Source organism: Brassica napus, chromosome C4, assembly GCF_020379485.1.
Source record: "Brassica napus cultivar Da-Ae chromosome C4, Da-Ae, whole genome shotgun sequence".
NCBI classification, from domain to species: Eukaryota; Viridiplantae; Streptophyta; class Magnoliopsida; order Brassicales; family Brassicaceae; genus Brassica; species Brassica napus.
This window is the reverse complement of record NC_063447.1, coordinates 58968012-58990194: the sequence shown is the minus strand read 5'-3', so window position 1 is coordinate 58990194 and position 22183 is coordinate 58968012. Positions and strand designations below refer to the sequence as shown.

General features: G+C 32.6%; 1 protein-coding gene across 1 annotated transcript; it reads left to right on the top strand.

Annotated features, from left to right (window-relative positions):
• Positions 1-11738: 11738 nt before the first annotated feature.
• On the top strand, positions 11739-13824 carry LOC106403292. The gene is made up of 5 exons (XM_048756081.1): positions 11739-12259; positions 12358-12889; positions 12962-13061; positions 13148-13227; positions 13647-13824. Exons 1-5 carry the CDS (start codon positions 11881-11883, stop codon positions 13822-13824), a joined length of 1269 nt encoding a protein of 422 aa, XP_048612038.1. The 5' UTR covers positions 11739-11880.
• The last annotated feature ends 8359 nt before the right edge of the window (positions 13825-22183 follow it).

Sequence of the window (22183 nt, the reverse complement as noted above, 5' to 3'; positions counted from 1 at the left end):
CTTGTGTTTGTTTTATTTTTGAAATATCTAGCTTGTGTTAGTCCTATCATATTTTTCAAAAGTTGATGATAATATGGAAAATTGCTATTGATAAGCATTAAAAATTTAGTAGTGCGATTTGTTGATTATTTATGTATATTACTACGTGTTTTAAGCATACAAACCATTCCTTAGAATTTAAGTCAAGTCGACCGAGTCAATCCATCTAAATCCTTAATTAGACAACTTGTAATCATTATACATATTTTTAGTAAGAGATTGATCATAGTTGGCATCAACGACTTCGAACATTTACTACATATATAAAGGAGAGGAATTTTTTACATGTCAAACATATTAATAATAGAGCTTAACATTCGCACGTAATATGAACCTTTCTAGTCTAAAGAATGTTGCTAAAAAAAAGAACCTTTCAATACGTAGACATAGTTTCAAAAAAAAAAAAAAAACGTAAACATATAAATTAGGAATCATAAAAGTCAAAGTCAATATAAACTTCATAAAGACGTTATTTGTCTATAGGGAAACCTCAGCAAGACAATAAAAAAAATTTATATACATTTTAGTGGGGATAACTAAATGTGGAGATTTGCTTAAGATTGAGATTTGGGTAATATTCATCATAGCTGCTGCTTCTTTTGTTGGTGTTTTCGTATATTACTATACAGTAACTCGTGCTTTACGCAGGATAAGATATATATATTAATGTTGAAATTATATATTATGACTAGGATAAGACCTGCGTCTTGCGCAGGGTGAGCTTATTTGTATATATTATCAATAGTTTCTTTTATATATTTGATCATTTTATTTATATATATAAAATATTTTTTATTGTTATTATATAATTTCTTTTCGATGGATCGGATCAATTTGTATTAAAAATAATGGAACAAAACTATAATTAATACATCATGGGTTGATCGGATTGGACATTAAACAAATTATGACATAAAAACCTTATTTTTTCCATCGAACACATTCTTGTCAACCATCGAATTGATACATGTCATTTTAATGTTTTAGTCGTATACTTAAGGAAAACTTACATTTTTGTAATTTAAAGTCGTTTTAAAAAATTCAAAATATAACATATAAGAAAAAATATAACATATAAGAAAAATATAACATATAAGGTGTCCTCATTTTTGTAATTTAAAGTCATTTTAAAAAATTCAAAATATAACATATAAGAAAAAGTCTATTTTTTATTATATGGTTAATGTGATTGTTTATTTTTTTTAATACTATAAAATTAAACAAAATGAAAAAGGATGCAAAAATTGTTATCAAATCTTTATTAGTTATAATCATTAATTGTCTTATATATGTAAATCATATTAGGTAATTTCGTAGCTTTTATTTATGGAAAGAATACACACTTCTTATATTTTAGGTTAATATAATGTTCTCTAGTGGACATTAAACAAATTATGACATAAAAACCTTATTTTTTCCCTCGAACACATTCTTGAAAAAGTGAACACTATTGTTTTCACAGTTGAATTATTTTGATTTTTATCTTACATATGATTTTGAAAGCTTTCAAATCAACCATCGAACTGATACATGTCATTTTAATATTTTTAGTCGTATACTTAAGGAAAACTTACATTTTTATAATTTAAAGTCGTTTTAAAAAAATTCAAAATATTACATATAAGAAAATTCTAACATATAAGAAAAATATAACATATAAGGTGTCCTCATTTGTGTATTTTAAAGTCGTTTTAAAAAAATATATAAGATATAAAGTTTCTTCATTTTTGTAATTTAAAGTCATTTTAAAAAATTCAAAATATAACATATAAGAAAAAATCTAATTTTTTTATTATATGGCTAATGTGATTGTTTAATTTTTTTTAATAATATAAATTTAAACAAAAATGAAGAAGGATGCAAAAATTGTTATCAAATCTTTATTATTCATAATCATTAATTGTCATATATATGTAAATCATATTAGGTAATTCCGTAGCTTTTATTTAAGAAAATAATACACACTTCCTATATTTTAGGTTAATATAATGTTCTCTAGTGTTATATAATAATGGAATAATGTGACACTATTAGATTAAACTATACTTTATATTAGATGCTATAGAATTCTTTGAAATGAAATTTAGAAGACATTTAGAGTGCCACCTAGGATTTGGAGTTTTTTTTAATTAATACAAAATTAAGGTTCTAATTTTTCAAATGCTTCTCAATTAATATATAGGAGATTATGTATCGATATATTTTAAGCAATAGTTAGATAGAACTAAAAATACGATAGTTATCAGGAACGAAAAAGAAATTTTTTATAATGGGTACACTAATATTAAAATTTAATATACGGCGTTTGTAAGTTCGAGAATAAGTTTTGGAAAATATTTTTCTTTCACAATTGTACGTGAGAAAGTGTATATTAATCGAAACAACACGTAAACATGAGTATTTGTTTAAAATAAAATAATACCGAAAATGCAAAATGTAGGGCTATAGAAAAGGAAGTTTATAAGTAAATGGAAATTTTCGTGTGATTAATAAAATAATTAGCCAAAGACTTGTCAGATATTCAATCATCTCCTCAACTCTTCCACGCATGAATCAATAAGGGAAACTTTTTTTTTTGAAACTTTGATCAATAAGGAAACTTTAGCCAGCGTTCTCGAATTTAAACAAGACAATTAGCTTAATTTACTCTAGCAGGGTTAAACCCTATGTATTAAAATTCTATAAACTAAGTTCCATTGAATTTCAGATTCTAAACAACCATATTTGATATGTTTACAAGTTTCTTAACACCAACTTCCGCTGGCTACAAATATTTATTCATCTAAGTTTGTTTCAGGCTTTTAAACTATCACTTTCGATGTATTAAACAATTTATATGATTTTTCATTTTATAAAATAATTAGACAACGAATTGTCAGATATTTAACGAACTCATCGACTCTACCACACATTACGAGTTATTAATTATCCATAGCTTTAAAAAAAAAATAGTGGACAATTTTTTTTCGTTTATAACACGACTAAACGAAAGCTCTATTAGTTATCTCCCACACAGTGTTTGAATTGGTCTAAGAAGAAGTGTTCCTTTGATTGTTTTAAAAATCCATTTGTTAAATTCTTTTTTTTGAGAAAGCCATTTGTTAATTTTTAAATCTACTCTTCGCCTAGTGATCAATTAACAATGGCAATGACCGACTAAAAATATTATTTTAAACCTGTAATATCCGTAGGTGAACTAGCTACCTTTCCATACGAATGTTAGTGTTAATATTCATGTCTAAATTAATTAGTGAACGACTTGTGATAATAAGTCAACCCATCTACTTTTCAACATTTTCGGAAATGTTTTCTACGAGTGTAAAGTTGTTTATGATTAATAATTCTTTATTACGTTTTCTACGAGTGTAAAGATGTCTATGATTAATATTTTTATTACTAAAATCTACTTGTGAGAAGTAGGGCTAGCTAAACTATCTATAAATTTTAATTTGATTCGTTGTTAGTGTCGATTCGAATCGAAAATTCTGGATATCCGTAACTCTATAAAGCAAACCAAATACTATTATGCAATATCCGTAAAAAATAAAACAAATAACAAATACTAATATTTTTAATAACGAATACCCGATCCAATCATATATATGCATATATATACACATATATTTAAAGAATTGTATATGTAACTTATATAAATATTATATTTTGTATAAGTTTTACAGTTTTTATTAAATTTATTATATTAGTTATTAAAAAATTTTAAAAGTAATTTTTTTAATTTTTGTAATAAAAATAGTATTTTATATTATTTTTTGGATATTTGTTTATTTGTACGGTTCGAATTGGATATCCGGTTAAAATCTACAAAAATCCGAATATCCTGAACACTGAATATTCGGATGGCTACGAATCGAATCGAATTGAATAATTAATTATTCGGACGAAAGGATCACGAATACCTCTGTAAACCCAGAGATCCGATCCATGCCCGGCCCTAGTGAGACCCGTCCATTCTTTTTACTGACCTAGGATAAGAAGAATGATGTTTGGGTTCTTGATGGAGCTGACTTGTTAGACACTTGTTTCATCGCGTTGTGTTTGAGCAGGAAAGCTCATGTATCTTCATCCAAGGCGATGAAGCTGTGTGAGTGATGAAGAGCATCCTGGAGAGTTTTGGTTGGGTTTGTGTAGAAGTCCTCGCGAAACATGCAATTAACCTATAGTGCGTTGCGAATTGCTTCAACGGCAGTACTGTTTGAAACGTGTACCTTGAAAACTATAACTTTGAATTTTTCCATACTCTTTTAAGTTGTCTTTGGACCTTGGGACATCTTCCATAGGTCTGTAACGGAAGCCCCTTTTTTGATAAACATAGTGTACTGCTTCAGAAATTGGGTTGATAACTCGCAAAAACTGCTAATTGAGTCTTGAGAACCAAGTTAGGGCGGTATGCTGAGTCTTTCCACAAATAGCTGGCAATATTCATTGCCCTTCTCCTCGTCGGTAAAACGCGCGGTCACATGATCGCTAGGATTGGAGTCTCCTCAGTAGGATGGGCCGGACCCGGAATTTCTCAGTTTGGTGAACCTTCACATCATTAATTTTCTAGGTGGCAGCTAGAGATCTCGGGGCCGAGCTCGTTGCGTTATGTATCTTGGAATTGATGGCTTTGACCGCAGTCTGCAAGTCGGTGACTTGCCTCTTGGTTTCTTGACCAACTTCTCGTGCAGTAGGAGGAAAAACAACCCTCCTTGGTGTTTATTCGCCGTCGGTAGCTGCATGAGGTGTGAGAGCGTCATATATCACGTTGAGGCGTTTGTTAGTTGCCTTGTTGTCTTCATCTTGCTTCGTGAAGCGCTCCATCATATCGTTCATCATCTACATCATGACAGCCATATCGGCTCTCGGTTGGGTTGCTCATGTGTTTGCGGGAACCATGGTGATCGATTGCCGACGTTATTTTTAAAAACTTCTCTCAGACTGTCAATTATTTAATCTGAAACTGATGCAATACAAAAATTCGAGGTGGGTTTGATTGAAAAATGTTTATTAATGATCACGATGTGAATATAAAGAGATTTGAATAAATTTGTAGTATAAAAGAGAAATTAGCAAGAACAATGAAAATTATGTAAACCCTAGTTATTGTGGCGTGTTTCCCAAGTGTTTCAAATGTCCTTATTTGATTCAACTCTTCTACTTATATATTCGATAAGCCTTTTAATTATACCGTTAAATCGGCATAACCCCCAATCGACTTGGGTGGAGGTCTGTTTATTCGATAGGTCTATTGAAAGATGTAATCCATCTTTAACACCTGGCTACAAAACACGTAAGTAAATCAAAAATTTCTTATTTTCCTCGTCATTTTGTTTCGATTTTTTATTATCAACTCTTTACTATTCGTTAAACGTTTTGAGTACGTCTCTGGTTTGGAATATTTCCACTCATTTTCATTTTTTTTTCTCTATGTATTCATTGCAATGAGTTACCACTTGATCACAAAAAATAGTTATATCACCTGATCACCATTTCAGACATTTCCTAGAAACTTCGTACCCTGTTATATATAACAAGGTTTATCCTCTCTAGTCCTACCATTCTCAAGAAGTAAAAGAGAGAAAGAAAAAAAAAACAAGAAACTTTGAGATTTGTCTCCGTCGAAAGTGGAAGAAGTAGTCCAACATATCCACCCATTAACGAAAGTTGACGGGGTTGGCAGGTACATATGCGATGGCTGTAAAACCGAAGGCTTTGGGAGGACCTACCGTTGCTCCTCTTGCAACTACGATCTTCACGAGTACTGTGCCACGTGTCCCCCTACCCTCCTCAGCATGTATCATGCACATCACGAGCTCCGGTTAATCCACGACAGACGTGGGTGCGACATCTGCTACGAAACGACCAACGGGCTGTTTTACCAATGCGAGCCTTGCGGCTTCGACGTCCATCCACTCTGCACCCAGCAGCCTCCGAAAGTGAGCCACAGTACAGATCAAGGTGAGGTTCAAGAACTCGGTGAGTTTCAAGAACTCGGTGAGTTTCAAGAACCCAGTGAGGTTCAAGAGCCCCGTGAGGTTCAAGAGCCCGGTGAGGTTCAAGAACCCGATGAGGTTGAAGAACCCGGTGAGGTTGAAGAACCCGATCCGGATAGACTAAGAAAAAGGGATGTAATGTATATAGGCGCTCGAGTTGCCTGGGCTTGTATGACGGGGGATGTCGCTGGGGTCATATCTGCCTTCCTTTGAAATGGCATGTTTCTAACATCCTGCCATTATTATACCTATGTCCCTTACTTCTCTATCTTTTCTGATCGCTTTCTTTTTCGTTTTATGCAATGCAATTTTTGTTGTCAACTGTATTTTATACAAATATAAATAAAAAAAATCACTTTGGCGAGTATTGTGCAACTAACGGCCAATGTTAAAAAGTGATCGAATGATCACATGTTCAATCCCCTATATATTAATATTAATAGAGAAACATTTAAAAAGTTATAACCGATAGTTTATATTAATTAAAAAAGTGTGTTGTCACGTAATTATAATGTTAATTTTGCTTACGTTGCGGTTTGAAAATCAATTGAGAATTTTGTTAGTTCAAAATTAAATTACTAGGGAATGTTATATTATATAGTATGTCCATTATGGACCATTCATTTATCAAATTGAATTTTTTACTTAAATAAAACCTACGAAATTACCTAACGTGATTAAGATATATATGACAATTAAAGATTTTAAATAATAAAGATTTGCTAAGAATATGTATACTTTATATCATTTTTGTTTAATTATTTATTATTAATATAAATTACATAATTACATTAATCATATAATAAAAATTTAGATTTTTTTTTGTATATGTTATATTTTGAATTTTTAAAAACGAGTAAAATTTATTAAAACTGTTAAAAGCCTCACATAAATTTTTGTGATCAAGGTTTATTTTTTTTTATAATAAGATACAATGATTATAAAATCATATGAATAAATAATTTTATTTTAATAGGTGCTTATGTTAATATATATATATTTCATATTGTTTAAATTAAACTATATACATCATATAAAAATACATACTTATATTTTGATATCTACGTTGAACATATATTGAAAAGTTAATATTTTAATTTTGAAATCTTCATTGTGTTTTAAAATAATTATAAATTATTGAAACCACTAATCATTCCACATTAAAAAAATCGTTGGTGTAAAGTTTTGTTACACAAATATGCAAATAATCATAAAATCATATGAGTATAAACCTCATTTAATAAATATACATATTAAAAGTATACTATATATCTATGTTAATATCATTTACATTTAATTATATATCATATACGATAGATAATATTGATTGTTTTGATTTATTTACCATAAAATGATTGCGAATAAACAAGAGCGATCATTTGATTTATATGCGCACACCAATTTATTACATAACAGTAACTTATTTCTTAGCTATTTAATATATAATTATTATTTTATTATTTCATAATATGCAGAAAAACATAAAATAAGTAATAAATATAAAATATTTATTCTGCTCAAGGCGCAGATCTTAACCTAAGTATGTATCTCTTTAATAATTTTAAATCTTAAATATTTTCTAAATCTCAAGCCAAAACAAAATAACGAAATGAGAATAAACTCAAAAGTCAATATTTATATCGAACAATAACCAAAATAAAAAAAACGACACAAAATGAGAAAAATATTGAAGATATTTAGGATTGGCACGTGAACGTAAACTTCTCATAGCCATAGTTAAATTTTAAATTGCTAAATCATGATTTTTAACCTAAAATATTTTTAAAATAGGATTAGCTCATTAGTAAACAAATTATATAATTAACAAAAAAAAATTTAAAAAAATTATTTAAAAGCCAAAAATATTTATTTGATCAAGAATATAAATTTTATTTTTCCATACGATAATTTTTAAATAATTTTCATATAAATTCGCTATGCGCAAGGTGCAGGTCTTATCCTAGTATTTATTGAAAGGAAAAACCGAGGAGTTCTTTGGCAGCTTTATTTACGCTTTCAACAGTACCATAGAAGAGAGGAAACGCACTGGGATGATATTCGCTCCAATCAAAAATTTCCCCCATTTCGCAATAAGCCATGGGTGATCAGTGGAGATTTTAACATGGTATTAAACAGAAAATAACATTCAAACTATGTGTTTCAAAAAGAACATTCAAACTATGTGTTTTAATTGGAGGTATGCGTGAGTTTAAAGATGTTGCGACTACTTGCGAGTTTCTGTTCTTTCCAGGACCTGGGAGGTCATGGTCCACTCTTAACTTGGTGCAACAAAGGAGAAAATGCCCTAATCTGTAACAAGCGATCCGGTTTTGATAAATGACTTTAAAATTGTAGATATACAAATACAAAATGTTTATATTTACTAAAATTAACTACTTTTCGTATAATTGATTTCTACTAATGTCTGCCAAAATATGCTTTATGTTAATTTTGTTAATATTGTGCTAGAGCATGAAAAATTAACATTTCACTCGAACCCCCGTCCTTTTTCTATTGTGACAATTGGAGCGTAGTCCTTGATTAGGTCTTTAAGAACTTACAAGTAAAGATGGTTCATGAAAATTGAGAATGTTGCTTCTAATATGAGATGTAAAAATCATCATGGGTGATGACTCTGATGAATCTGATTGTGATCACAAAAGATAGGGAAGTCAAGTTTAGGTGAGAGTCTCGGTTTGCGCCATGCATCGATGCTACAGTATGAATTGTCAGTATGTTTAATTGTTTGAACGTAAGCCTAGGTGTGGCATGTGCCCCACCTTACATAGTCTTGCCACACATCGGTTTGGAATAATCAAAGTCTAAGAACAAATGTTTCATTGTTGAGCGTAAAAACTATCCATTAAAAACACCACCACTTCTCCTTCCCTTCATCGTCAGATTCACCTTATGCCTATAAACGCAAAGAGAGTCAAGAACAAATGAAACATTAAGCAAGAACTCAGCTTTTTGGCATCTAAGAACACAAAGAGGGTCAAGAACAAAGATGAATACTTTATGAATCACAACTACCACAGATACAAATTAAAGCATATAAAAAGACGATTAGATCGAAGTAAACGAGGAGAGAGAGGATTTGGTACCTCTTGAGATACTCGAGGAATGAGTCGAGAGAAGTGAAGGGTCAGATTTGCATTGATCAATGAAGATTTTTATCGTCACACCTTCTCAGATCTATAAACAAAACAAAACATATCAACTAGAAATAGCGGAGTTGAAGCCAGAGAAGAGGAAGACAAAGAGAGGTCGACCGGTGGTGATGGTGAGGAGGTGAATACATGAGTCGATCGTTACAGAGAAAGAGATAGAATGAAAGAAGAAAGATCAGACGAAGGAGAGCGGAAAAGAGAAAAAAATAAGAAGAAAGAAACACAAAATGATTTTAATCTGGATCCTTCATAATTTTAATCTAATGGTTAAAATTATCAATCCACGCAACTCCTTCTTATTGGTTGAGAAAAGAGAGGTAAGTAGAAAAGAAAAAAATAAAGAAATAAAAAAATCTGTCACTACTACAAGAAAACACGGACAATACCGACGGAAAAACCGACCGAAAAAAATCTGTCAGGATTTTCCAACGGAATTCCAACGAAAACTTGTCGGAAATATATTTCGGCAAATTCGTCGAAACTGCGTCGGAAAATCCTGACAGAATACACTCGTCGGTATTTGGTCATACGATCCCGACAGAAAACCGACAAAAAACTGACAAATATATGACCGTTGCAAAAAATTGACACATACCGACAAAATACCGACGCAATACCGACCATTTAGGTATTCGGTCAGAATTCCGTCGGTATATTCCGACGGAATACCGACGGATTGAACAGCCGTTTCACTTCCCAACGGAATACCGACGAATTTGCAGCCGTTGCACTTTCCGACGAAATACCGACGAATTATGTAGCCGTTAGTATCCGTTTAAATTACCGACGGAACACCGACGGGTTTAGGACGTTAATTTAGCCGTTATGATTCCCGACGGAATACCGACGAATATTTTCCGTCGGGAAGTTTTCCAGATTCATTATAAATACGACATCTCCTTCATTCATTGAAATCACAACAAAACAATATAAATTATGGGTACTCCTTATAATTTCCGTTCTTGGTTAGATCAACCTCATATGGATCCAAATACAAATTTACTTACGGAGGAATACGCACGTGGTATTCAAGAATTCATGGGGGTGGTTCAAAGTCAACCGGAAGCAAGAACAAGTAAGTATTTATTATGTCCATGTTCTACTTGTAAGAATAATATCCGTGTCAAAAAAATGGAAGTATGAAGTCATTTATATTTGAAAGGATTTACACGTGGTTATAAGATTTGGTATCTTCATGGAGAAAGATTTGAGTATGGTAGTAGTAGCGAACCTCAAACTGCCGATAGGTTAGATGAACCTACCACGGATGTAGATTTTGGGATAGGGACTGTTCAGATGGTATATGATGCATATGGAGAAAATTTACCGTCGGGTGAAGAGGAAGGAGATAGACAAGAACAACCCAATTTAGAAAATTTCCCATGTGAAGAGGAAGGAGAACGAGAACAACCCAATCTAGAAGCCAGAAGATTTTTTGAAATGTTAGATGCAGCTAAGCAGCCATTGTATCAAGGATGTAAAGATGGGCATTCACCTTTATCATCCGCAAGTCGATTGATGGCGCTAAAGACTGACTATAATTTGGCTGAAGAATGTGTGGATGCGATTGCAGATTTTGTTAGAGATGTTCTTCCTGAAGATAATCTTGCACCTGGCTCATATTATGAGGTACAAAAATTGGTCGCTGGTCTTGGCTTACCATATCAAGTGATAGATGTATGCATCGATAACTGCATGATTTACTGGAGAGCAGATGAGAACAGGGAGAATTGTAAATTCTTTCGGAAACCTCGTTATCAGGATACGACTGGAAGTGTTCCGGTGCCATACAAACGAATGTGGTATTTGCCGTTGACTGAAAGATTAAAGAGGTTATATCAGTCTTAACGAACAGCAGAACCAATGAGATGGCATGCAGAGCACTTAACAAATGGTGAGATAACACATCCTTCCGATGCAGAGGCGTGGAAGCATTTTCAATCAACATATCCAGAATTTGCATCTGAGGTAAGAAATGTGTATCTTGCATTATGCACAGATGGTTTCAGCCCATTTGGAAAGCATGGAAGACAATATTCATTGTGGCCGGTAATCTTGACACCTTACAACTTACCACCACATTTGTGTATGCGACGGGAGTTTTTGTTCCTCTCAATTCTCGTTCCCGGGCCAGATCATCCTAAGAGATCACTGGATGTGTTTCTTCAGCCATTGATATATGAGCTGCAATTATTATGGGAGCACGGTGTTCATACATACGATGTTTCGCGGAAAGAGAATTTTCAGATGCGAGCAGTACTTATGTGGACAATAAGTGATTTTCCAGCATATGGTATGTTATCTGGATGGACCACGCATGGGAGGCTATCATGTCCTTATTGCCAAGACAACACAGATGCTTTCCAACTAAAAAATGGTCGGAAAACGTGTTGGTTTGACTGTCACAGGAGATTTCTACCACACGATCATCCATATCGTAAGAGTAAGACATTGTTTACAAAGAACAAGAGGGTTTTGACAGTCCACCTGAAGAAGTAAGTGGCAAAAAGTTGAAGGAATAATTAAGAGATTTTGGTGCAGATAGAACGCCAGACGTGGGTGGAAACGGACATGAACCGATTTATGGTGTAGGGGAAAATCATAATTGGCATAAGAAGAGTATCTTCTGGGATTTGCCCTATTGGGAGACTCATTTGTTGCGGCACTGTTTAGATGTCATGCATATTGAGAAGAACTTTTTCGACAATTTGATGAACACCATCCTTGATGTCCAAGGCAAGACGAAGGATAACTTGAAGTCAAGACTGGATTTGGTTGATATTTGTGCTCGTCCCGAACTTCATGTTGATGAGCACGGTAAAGGTCCTATTCCCATATATCGACTGGATGCAACTGCAAAAGAAGAGTTTTTTGATTGGATAACACACAGTGTTAAATTTCCAGACGGTTATGCATCAAGTTTGCGTAATTGTGTTGACAAAAGTGAAGGGAAGTTTACTGGCTTGAAGAGCCATGATTGTCATGTAATGATGCAGCGCCTCCTTCCTTTTGCGTTTTCCGCACTATTGCCACGAAATGTCCACGAAGCAATCGCAGGTACTTTAAAATTTAACATAGTTAAATTAATTGTCATATTATTTTTTAATGCTTATATATATATATGCTTATGGAATTTGTTTTCTTCGTGTATGTAGGGATAAGTGCTTTCTTCCGTGATTTATGCTCGAGATCACTCACACCAGATGGTATTCGCAATTTGGAAGTTAAAATACCGGTGATCCTTTGCAACCTCGAGAAGATATTTCCTCCATCATTTTTTGATGTTATGGAGCATCTTGCTATTCATCTTGCGAGAGAAGCGGCACTCGGTGGTCCCGTGCAGTACAGGTGGATGTATTTGTACGAACGGTTTATGTTTCATCTGAAGAAGAAGGTCAAGAATTTAAGCAAGGTGGAGGGATCAATAGTGGCTCAGTGCATCAATGAGGAAACCTCAAACTTTGCTGAATACTACTTTCCATCAGAAGTTCGAACAAAAAGTCGAAGACCTGCACGGCATGATGATAGAGGTGAAAGGACAACTTATTATGTTTATGTGCCAAACATGTTTACACAAATTGGACGACATAGTGGAAAGTCAACGGACCGGATACTTACCGTGGCTGAGCATGCTCATTTGCACACATATTTGCTTACAAACTGCGAAGACATTCTTGAATATGAGAGGTACATAGATTTAAAAATATGAATTATTTGCAATATTTTTGAAACATATCTAACATTTTGTGTTTTTTACAGTATTTACTTGGCAGAGATGCGCTTAAAGTACCCGGATGCGACCGAAGAACAACTTGAACAACTCAAGCAAAACAACTTTGCAACATGGCTTTCTGATTATGTAAGTGTCTAATCAGTAATTAGTGGCAACTAACCATTTTACTTATTATCTTTTAATGAACGAAAACATTTTTTTTGTTTTTATAGGTAAGCCATTGTTTAGCTATTGGGCACCCACCTAAAGATTGGTTACGTGAGATAGTTTGTGGTCCAAAGTTTGTTGCGAAGTTATATCCGAGATATTGCACACGAGGATATGCATTCAGAGTTCTTAAGGAAAATACTGTAAGGAGAACAGTTGATTGTGGGGGTTTTTTCGTCATCCGGAGACGATGTGTACTACGGTAACGTACGCGAGATATTAGAAATTCAGTACCCGGGAATGATTGGCATGAGATGTATTGTCTTCAACTGTGAGTGGTACGACAACGTTGTTGGTCGCGGAGTAAGCACTGACGCATTCGGTGTTACATCTGTACATTCGCGACGACGACTGGATTTTTACGATCCATTCATTCTTGCTTCACAAGCTGACCAGGTATGTATGTTGAAATATATTTTCCATCGGAAGTAATCATATATGATTACTTCAACTTATATAATTTATAATTTTTCTGGTTTGCTATATTCGTTATCCGCGGATTAGGCAAAGGAACGATCCTTGGATCGTTGTCATGTCAATAAATCCCAGAAGCCGAGTACAAGGAGTATTTGATCCACTACAACAACAATTCACCGAAGAGGACGGCGAGATTGGAGAGTTTGACGAAGACGATTCAGATTCATCATGTTCATCATCAGATAATTCCTCAGATGCAGAGTAGATACTCTTTTATGAATGTATATGCAAATTACTTTTAAACATTGTAGATCTCTTCTAAAAACAAATTATGGGTTTGAAACGTTGTATAATTTTAAATTAAAAAAATAAATTAGATTTGTTGATTTAAAAATCGAACGGTTTTGATTGATTGATTATATACGGTTTTGATTGAATGGTTATATATATGTCATGTTCAAAGTTTTTAAACTGTGAGAATACAATGGTGAGATTTGTAAAAAAAACATCAAACTGAAACTCTAAATTGATAATGTCCGTCGGTATTCCGTCGGTATTTACCGACGCATTTCCGACGAACCCCTAGAATTTAAGGGTTTTTGTCGGAAATGCATCGGTAAATACCGACGGAATACCGACAAACCCCTCAAATTCTAGGGGCTCGTCGGTATTCCGTCGGTATTTACCGACGCATTTCCGACGCACCCCTCAAATCCTAGGGGTTCGTCGGTATATACCGACGGAATACCGACGGACATTATCAATTTAGAGTTTCGGTTTTTTACCGGTATGATTTTTTTTGCAGTTGTATTAAATATCATATATAACACCAGACAACAAATCTACCCATTGTATTCTCACAGTTTTAAAACTTTGAACATGACATATATATAATCATTCAATCAAAACCGTATATAATCAATCAATCAAAACCGTTCGAACAACATCATACACTTTTAAGTTGGCTTGTGCCAGTTCTCAGAAGTTGTAGCACTCAAATAAATTTAGAACATTTTTTGAGAATGTTTTATGATTATATAACATAATATATCGGTTTTAGAAAGTCGTACAACAAATATAAATAATTCCGACACCCTGTGTAAACTCTAAACCGTAATCCGTCGGTATCTCGTCGGAATATTCCGACAAATAACCGACGGAATTAACTATACCGACGAAGAACAGACGGATAAGGTCGTCGATATTTAGAAAATTACCCGGGTCAAGCTGTACCGCGCAAAATTTCGGCAAACCGCCAATATTAAAAAACCGACGGATTTCCGACGGGTAGATAAAATACCGACGGAAAAAACCCGTCGGTAATCCGTCAGTTTGTTAAATGAATACATAAGAGAAAATCTCTTCTTTTTCCTCATTTCTTCCCCTTTTTCTCTCTCTCTCCGCCCAGCCTCTCCTCCTCCCTCGCGATTTCGGCGATTCCCTCCTCCTCCCTCGTGATTTCCAGCGAAATCCCCCAAATTCAACCTCCTCTTTCACCCAGTCATGTAAGATTTTCAATTCTTTTAACTTTGCTCATGGGATTTCAATGGTTACAATGTTAGTTTTAGGGTTTATGTGATTTTGAGATTGATTAGGGATTTGGAAGTTAGTTTAGGGCCGGGATTGAAGTTTTTATTTAGGATTTGTTTGATTGAAGTTATAGATTTTGGATTTCTGTAATTTGTATAAAGTTTTTTTTGAATAAAATATTTTTAATTATATAAAAATCGTTTTTATTTATAAAAAATCAGCATATGGTATAAAAAATATTTTTTTCATTATAAAAATTAGTTAAATAAATTTAAAAACACATTTTAGTTATTATAAAAATATTTTAATTATAAAATGTTTTTTCTTTTTTTTTTTGAAACACAATTATAAAACGTTTCTAAATAATAAAAAAACTTACTAATGTTTTTTTTTTGTAGGGATGAACCACCTCCTCTTATACTTAGACGTCGTTCTCGCCGGGGTACTTCTTCAGTCACTCAGAGTACGTCACCCGCTAGTAGCCCAGTTGCAGCTACCACTCCTCCAGCAGCCCCCACCCCTCCAGCAGCCCGCACCCCCCCTTCTGTAGCTTCCGGCCCTTCTCAAAGTTCAAGAGGAGGAGGATTGCCTACTACGATGACTGTTGCGGAGTTAGTTAGGCAACCTGGCCGAGAATCGCTTCAGCGCCTTGATCCAAATTATCTTATTGTCCCAAACACCACTTGGTAAGTATTTGTTTTAAAAGGTTCTTTCATTTTATATTCATCTTTTACATTTAATTGTGTTTGGTTTTATTTCGTAGGTTTGATTTGTCTGGCAATGGTATCACCAACAGCCTTCTTAGGATGGAGTACACGATGCTAAAGCGTGGTTATCCAACTTTCTATGACATGCCTGAAGAAGATCAAGAACTTTGGTTTCGACAATTTGCGGTATACGTTCTCAATTTTTAATATTATAAATTTTTTTTCTACAATTGTAACTTTCTAAAAAAAAATTTATATTTATTTTGCAGCAAGAGTTCACTTGGGAATCAGGGATTACAGAACAAGTGAAAATTGTTTTCCGCCGCAAAGCAGCTTCGCACTACACCAAGCGGATCAATGAGTGGAAGCAAAAATTCGATGTTGGTGAGGTCCCGAAGCACATCAACCCAGACGTTTGGCGGGATTTGTGTGGTCATTGGACGAAAGATGAGACAAAGTCTTTGTCGACAATCAACTCGCAAAATCGGTGTAGCGGGCGTGGCGGGAAAGGGATGTTTGTCCACAACTTAGGGGCAACAAGTTTACAGACCCGAGCACTTCAGCTAGTAAGTTTCTAATCTGATTTTCTTATTCATTTTTAAATATGTGATACTAAATATATTGTTTTTAGATGAAGGAAAACGGTGGAGTTCCCGTAGATGATTTTACCCTGATGAAGAATGCCTATACCAACAAGAAGACTGGCGAGATTCAGGATGGACTTATTAAGGGCGTAATCCAGGTCGTGGAAAATCGAAAAGAGGATCTCCTCGCGACTCAAGCTTCTATGTGTGAAGAAGGCGACTCTGCATCTTCCAACTCCTTAACCGTAGAGCAACTCAACAACCTTGTTCTCGAGGTACATTCTAATTTCTTTTTGATATGTATGTGTGATATGTGTGTGTGCGCGTGTATGTGTGTGATATGTATTTGTTATTTTTCATTCAGGCTATTCCAAGGAAAAAGGGCCGTTATGTTGGATTGGCTCGTTCGACCGGAGGGGCTTCTTCTTCTTCTTCAGCTCACTATCCACTCGTTGATGAGCTTATGGAGCAGATTAAGACCAAGGATACGGAGATTGAGTTCCTGAAGAATGACAATGCTGAAATCCGGGTTGAGCTGTAGCAAAACCGAACGACTATGGAGCAAAACAATGTTCTCACCCAGACCTTGTTGCAGAAGTTTAGGACCCGATTCGTTGAAGACTTTTAGTTGTTTTTTTAATTTTCAAAAACTTTTTATTACTTTTTATAACTTTAATGTATAATAATGTTGAATTTATATATCTATAATGTTTTTAAATTCTAAATTATCAATTTTTTCCTGAAATTAAATAAAGAATTATAAAAATTGTTTTTTTTTAATTAAAAAAGGAATACCGACGGATACAGTTATCCGTCGGAGTTTCTACATATTTCCGACGAATAAAATCCATCGGTATTTTCTAGATATTCCGACGGAATAAAGTCGTCGGTTTTATCTTCAGTTACCAACGGACTTCCTTCGTCGGTATTTTCTGAATATTCCGATGAACTCCCTTTGTCGGTATTTTCTGAAAATTCCGACGAATTCTCTTTGTCGGTATTCTCTATAAATACCGACGGATATGTGTCGTCGGAAATTTTAGAAAAAAACCGACGGAATATGTTCGTCGGTATTTATCGACGAAATATGTTCGTCGGTATTTACCGACGAATTTCCGACGAATTCTGTATACCGACGAGATGATACCGACGGACATTTTTCGTCGGTATTCCACCGGTATGCGACTTTCCCGACGAGATTATGACGGATTTGTCCATCGGTATCACGCAGATTTCTTGTAGTGTGTGTGTTCTATTTATGTTGTCCATTTCTATTGTTGTTTAGTTTTTATTAATGTGTATAACTTTTTTATAAGAAAGTTTATTCTTTTAAAAACAGTGTATAATTCTTCATATACTTTGATAATTTACTTTATAAAAAAATGGCTAGCGTTTAATGTTTAGAAAATGTATAGGGAATGATGGTTAAATATAAGATATATTGTTTATGATTTAATATTATATTTTAATATAGAATTTGTAGTTTGAGAAATAGGATTTGAGTTTAAATGTTAAGGCTTAAATTTAAATGTTAAGATTAAATGTAAGAGTTTATGGTTGTATGTAAGGTTTGAGTTTGAGATTTAGGGTTTGAAGTATGATATAGGATTTGAGTTTATATGATATATGGTTTGCCAAAAAGTTTTGAAAAGTTAAGTTTATAGTTTTATATTTAAGATTTAGAGTTTAAGTTTAAAATGTTATAACTGGAATTTGTTTTTAAAACATAGGATTAAACAATGTATAGTTTAAGGTTAAGATTAGGATTTTAAATGGAGCTTAAATATTTGAGATAAGAAAATGATTAAAATTTGAGGTTTAATTTAATAATGAAGTTTTATTATGAAAATATTGGAGTCTTAATGTTTATGTTTAGGGTTTAGAGTTTAAAAATATGTTTAGGGATTAGGGTTTCAAATAGCCACGGAAAGTTCATGGCAACATTGTGGCTATTTTATAAAAGCCACGTTGAAACAATGGCTATACCGTGGCTATGTACATAGACATGGAAATATTAGTGGCAATACCGTGGTTTGTTACCTAGTCACGAAAATCTTAGTGGCTGTTGTCGTGGCTACTTAGTTTTACCGTGGCTAATTTGAAATCGTGGCTAGTACGTAGCGAAACCGTGGCGCTTTTTATATAGCCACGGTTTTGGAGTGGCACTACCGTGGCTATGCGGTAGATTTTTACCTAGGCCTGGAACTTTTATCCGAGATCCGGATTCGATCCGAGATTCGATCCAGATCCGATCCAAAAATCTGAATATCTGGAGGGGCCGAATCCGGATCCAGATAGTAAAATGTTGGAACCGTCAAAGCCGGATCCGGATATTTTAATTTTTTTAGTCCGGATATCCGGATTCGTAAGTGTTATTAATAACTATTTCAAAACAGTAATATCTATATATAAAAATTAATTTTATTTAATATATTTTCAAAACAGTAATTAAAAAATTATATATATTTTTATTTTTAAATTATTTTTAATATTTTATATATATTGATATTATTTTTTATTTATTTTAAGTATCCAAATCCGGATCCGGATATCCGTTGGATAATCCGTTGGATAGTACAATTTTAGAAGGATATCTGACACCCGAATATCTGAGAACCCCGGATTTGGATAAGGATAGTAAAATTATAGATCCGCCGGATAAGGATCCGTATCCGGATAAAATTGCTCGGATACCTGATCCGTCCCAGACCTAGAATTACCTAATATGATTAACATATATATGACAATTATTGATTTTGAATAATAAAGATTTTATAATAATTTTTGTATCCTCCATCCTTTTTGTTTAATTTATATAATTAAAAAAAAATAAAAAATCACATAAATCATATAATAAAAAATTAGATTTCTTTCTTATATGTTATATTTAATTTTTTTAGACGACTAAATTATTAAAACTGTTAAAAATCTCACAATGAAAATTTTGTGAACAATTGTTTTACTTTTTTGTTATAAAAAGATACAAATGATCATAAATCATATTAATATGAAGTATCATTTAATAGATATTCAGATTAAATGTATATATTAATATCGTTTAAATTAAGGGAATTTGCATCCAGTAGCACAAAAAAAATTATAATTCACTCACCGGCCATTTGCCCTAATTTCCACGAATATGTGTTGTATAATGTGTAATAATGCAGTTTTTCCCTTTTAATCCACCAAGACAATCGGTAAAATAAAATTAAATATATGTTAGATATTATTTATTGGAATAGATGAACGTGGCTATTTGTCTGCACAAACCTTTCAATGTATTAAGTTTGTAACATATAATAACTGAGAAAGCATAACATTTTTTTCCTTCTTCTGCGATTACGAAGCTTTTTAGTACATCTGTCGACGAATTTTTGAAGAGCAGGCCAATTGTAAGGACTCTCGAAGAAGAAGAGAGTCAAAGAATTCACCGATTCTGAAATCCAAAGTTGCGACGACAGCATTGCGACTCTGTCAATCCATTTTTTGTTGCATGTGAGATTAGATATGGCGAATACAAAAACAAAGTTGAGGAAAGAGACTTGAATACATTATTATAGAATTGCGTGCAACAAAGAAGATGAAGGAGATGAACAATTGTGTTCAAATGATGTATTCCTATACTATTTTATGAAATGGAATATATTGTCTTCCTTTCAAATTCGATACTTCTCTTTTTGCCATGTTTATTAATATATAATGTACTATTTATAATGTTATATTTCATTCGATGCTTGAAAAAGAAGATTCAATCTTGTTTGCAACTATAGTTTAATTTACAAATTTTATGTCTTGGTTGTTGTTCTATGTTTCATTGATATGAGTTTTGTATCAGTATGGATATGAATTTTATTGGTGTGTATATGATTTGTAAAGAGAAATAATATAGTTAAACGTAAATGGAATATAATTTATTATACCATCAAATAACATAGAATACAATGTGATATCAAATGGAATAATAATTTTGGATTTATAGTTTACTGATTAGAGTTTAGATTTACTAATAAAGGATTTGGGTGTAGTATTTAGTGGTTGTGCGAGGGTTTACTATGTAAGGGTTAGAGGATAGGTTGAGATCCTATTCTATTTCAACAGTTATATATATGTTATATTTGTCTTTATAGTTTACTAGTTAGGGTTTAGATTTACTAACTAGGGGTTCGGGTGTAGTATTTTGTGGTTGTGGACGGTTTACTATGTAGGGGTTAGAAGTTAGGTTGAGATCCTATACTATTTTAATGATATGGAATAGAACACGCACAACCTTTCAAACTAAGAAAATGTGCATTCCTGGTTGTTTCTGGAACAATTTAGTAATTATGAGTTTGTCTTGGGTTATAGTATTTAAGCGGGTGTATAATGTTTAAAATTTATGGTCCAAACTAAAGCTGATACATTAAAAAAAATATAGGCAAACCATTTATAAATTATATTTGGGTTTATATTTTACCGATTAGGGTTTAGTTTTAATAATTAGAGGTTTGAGTATACTATTTATCTGATGTGTGTGGGTCTAATCTGTAGGGGTTAGATGTTAGGCTGGTGTCCTATACTATTTCGTCAAAATGAAATAATACATCCCTAAACTTTCAAACACAAGAATTTAAATGGTATACGGTTATTATAAATATAGTATGGCTTACTTATATTTCCTCAGATGAAACAGTTTCTATATATCTTTCATATATGAAACCGTTTCATCTGAAGAAATATAAGTACAAAATATAAAAATATATAAATTTTTTTTGTATAATGTTCATTCTGCGCAATGGGCGAATCTTAACTTAGTCAATACTTTAAAACAAAAGTATTTTTCATCTGCTTACAAATATTTAGGTTGAACTATTACATATAATAGAGCTTATTCCGCGCTACGCGCGGATTGTCTGCTTATATTTTTATGATATATATATTTTTGATCAGTAAACTATTTTATTATATTATTTTATTTACTATCCCAGTATAATTTGTCAAAACCTTTTCAAAAAATTCCCTCTCTAAATTGTCATCCAGTGTTATAAAATATTACAAAATATTTTAAAAAGTGAAGATAAAATAAACAAAACTTCAGTAGGTTTGATATGCGATAACTTTCTTAGTCAATATATCAACATAAATATTAATTTACCTTTACTTATGAAAACAATTTGAACCAAAGTGAAAATAGTTTTCCAACGTGTAATAGTATATCATCATAAGTATTTGTTGGGTTGGATTATGATATATACACACACACACACACACACATATATATATATATATATATATATATATATATATATATATATATATATATATATATATATATATATATATATATATATATATATTAAAAAATATTTTTTTTATATATTTGAAGAAAATTTAATTAAAATGCATATTATGATGTCACATTAGACCATTTAACAAAATAAATTATAATATATCATAGTTTTTAAAAACAATAATATATCTTGTTTTTTCTTGTATATAATTTTTCAGAGAAATGACCATTAGGTAGATGTAACAGTTAGAAGTCAGATTTGCTTTAACTTCCACATTTGCAGAGAGAATAGGATACAATGGTTTTGAGCTTCCGCATGTGTAAATGATCTTACAAAGTTTTATGTATTAAAGATACTTTATTTTACTTTTTCATACTGACATATAGTCAAACAGATTTATAATCTCTGAAATTTTTCTATTATATTATTAATATTGGGGGTAGTTGAAACTATATATTATATTTAGTTAAATATTTTTTTTATTTCAAACGAATAATAGTATACTTTTCACTAACTTGAATTAGTCAACGATTATG

Bases quoted from the DNA above. Each gene is read 5' to 3' on its own strand.
- LOC106403292 (XM_048756081.1), top strand. From the start codon at position 11,881: ATGCATATTGAGAAGAACTTTTTCGACAATTTGATGAACACCATCCTT. The intron at 12,260-12,357 runs GTACTTTAAAAT...TCGTGTATGTAG, and splicing joins TGTCCACGAAGCAATCGCAG to GGATAAGTGCTTTCTTCCGT. The intron at 13,062-13,147 runs GTAAGTGTCTAA...TTGTTTTTATAG, and splicing joins CAACATGGCTTTCTGATTAT to GTAAGCCATTGTTTAGCTAT.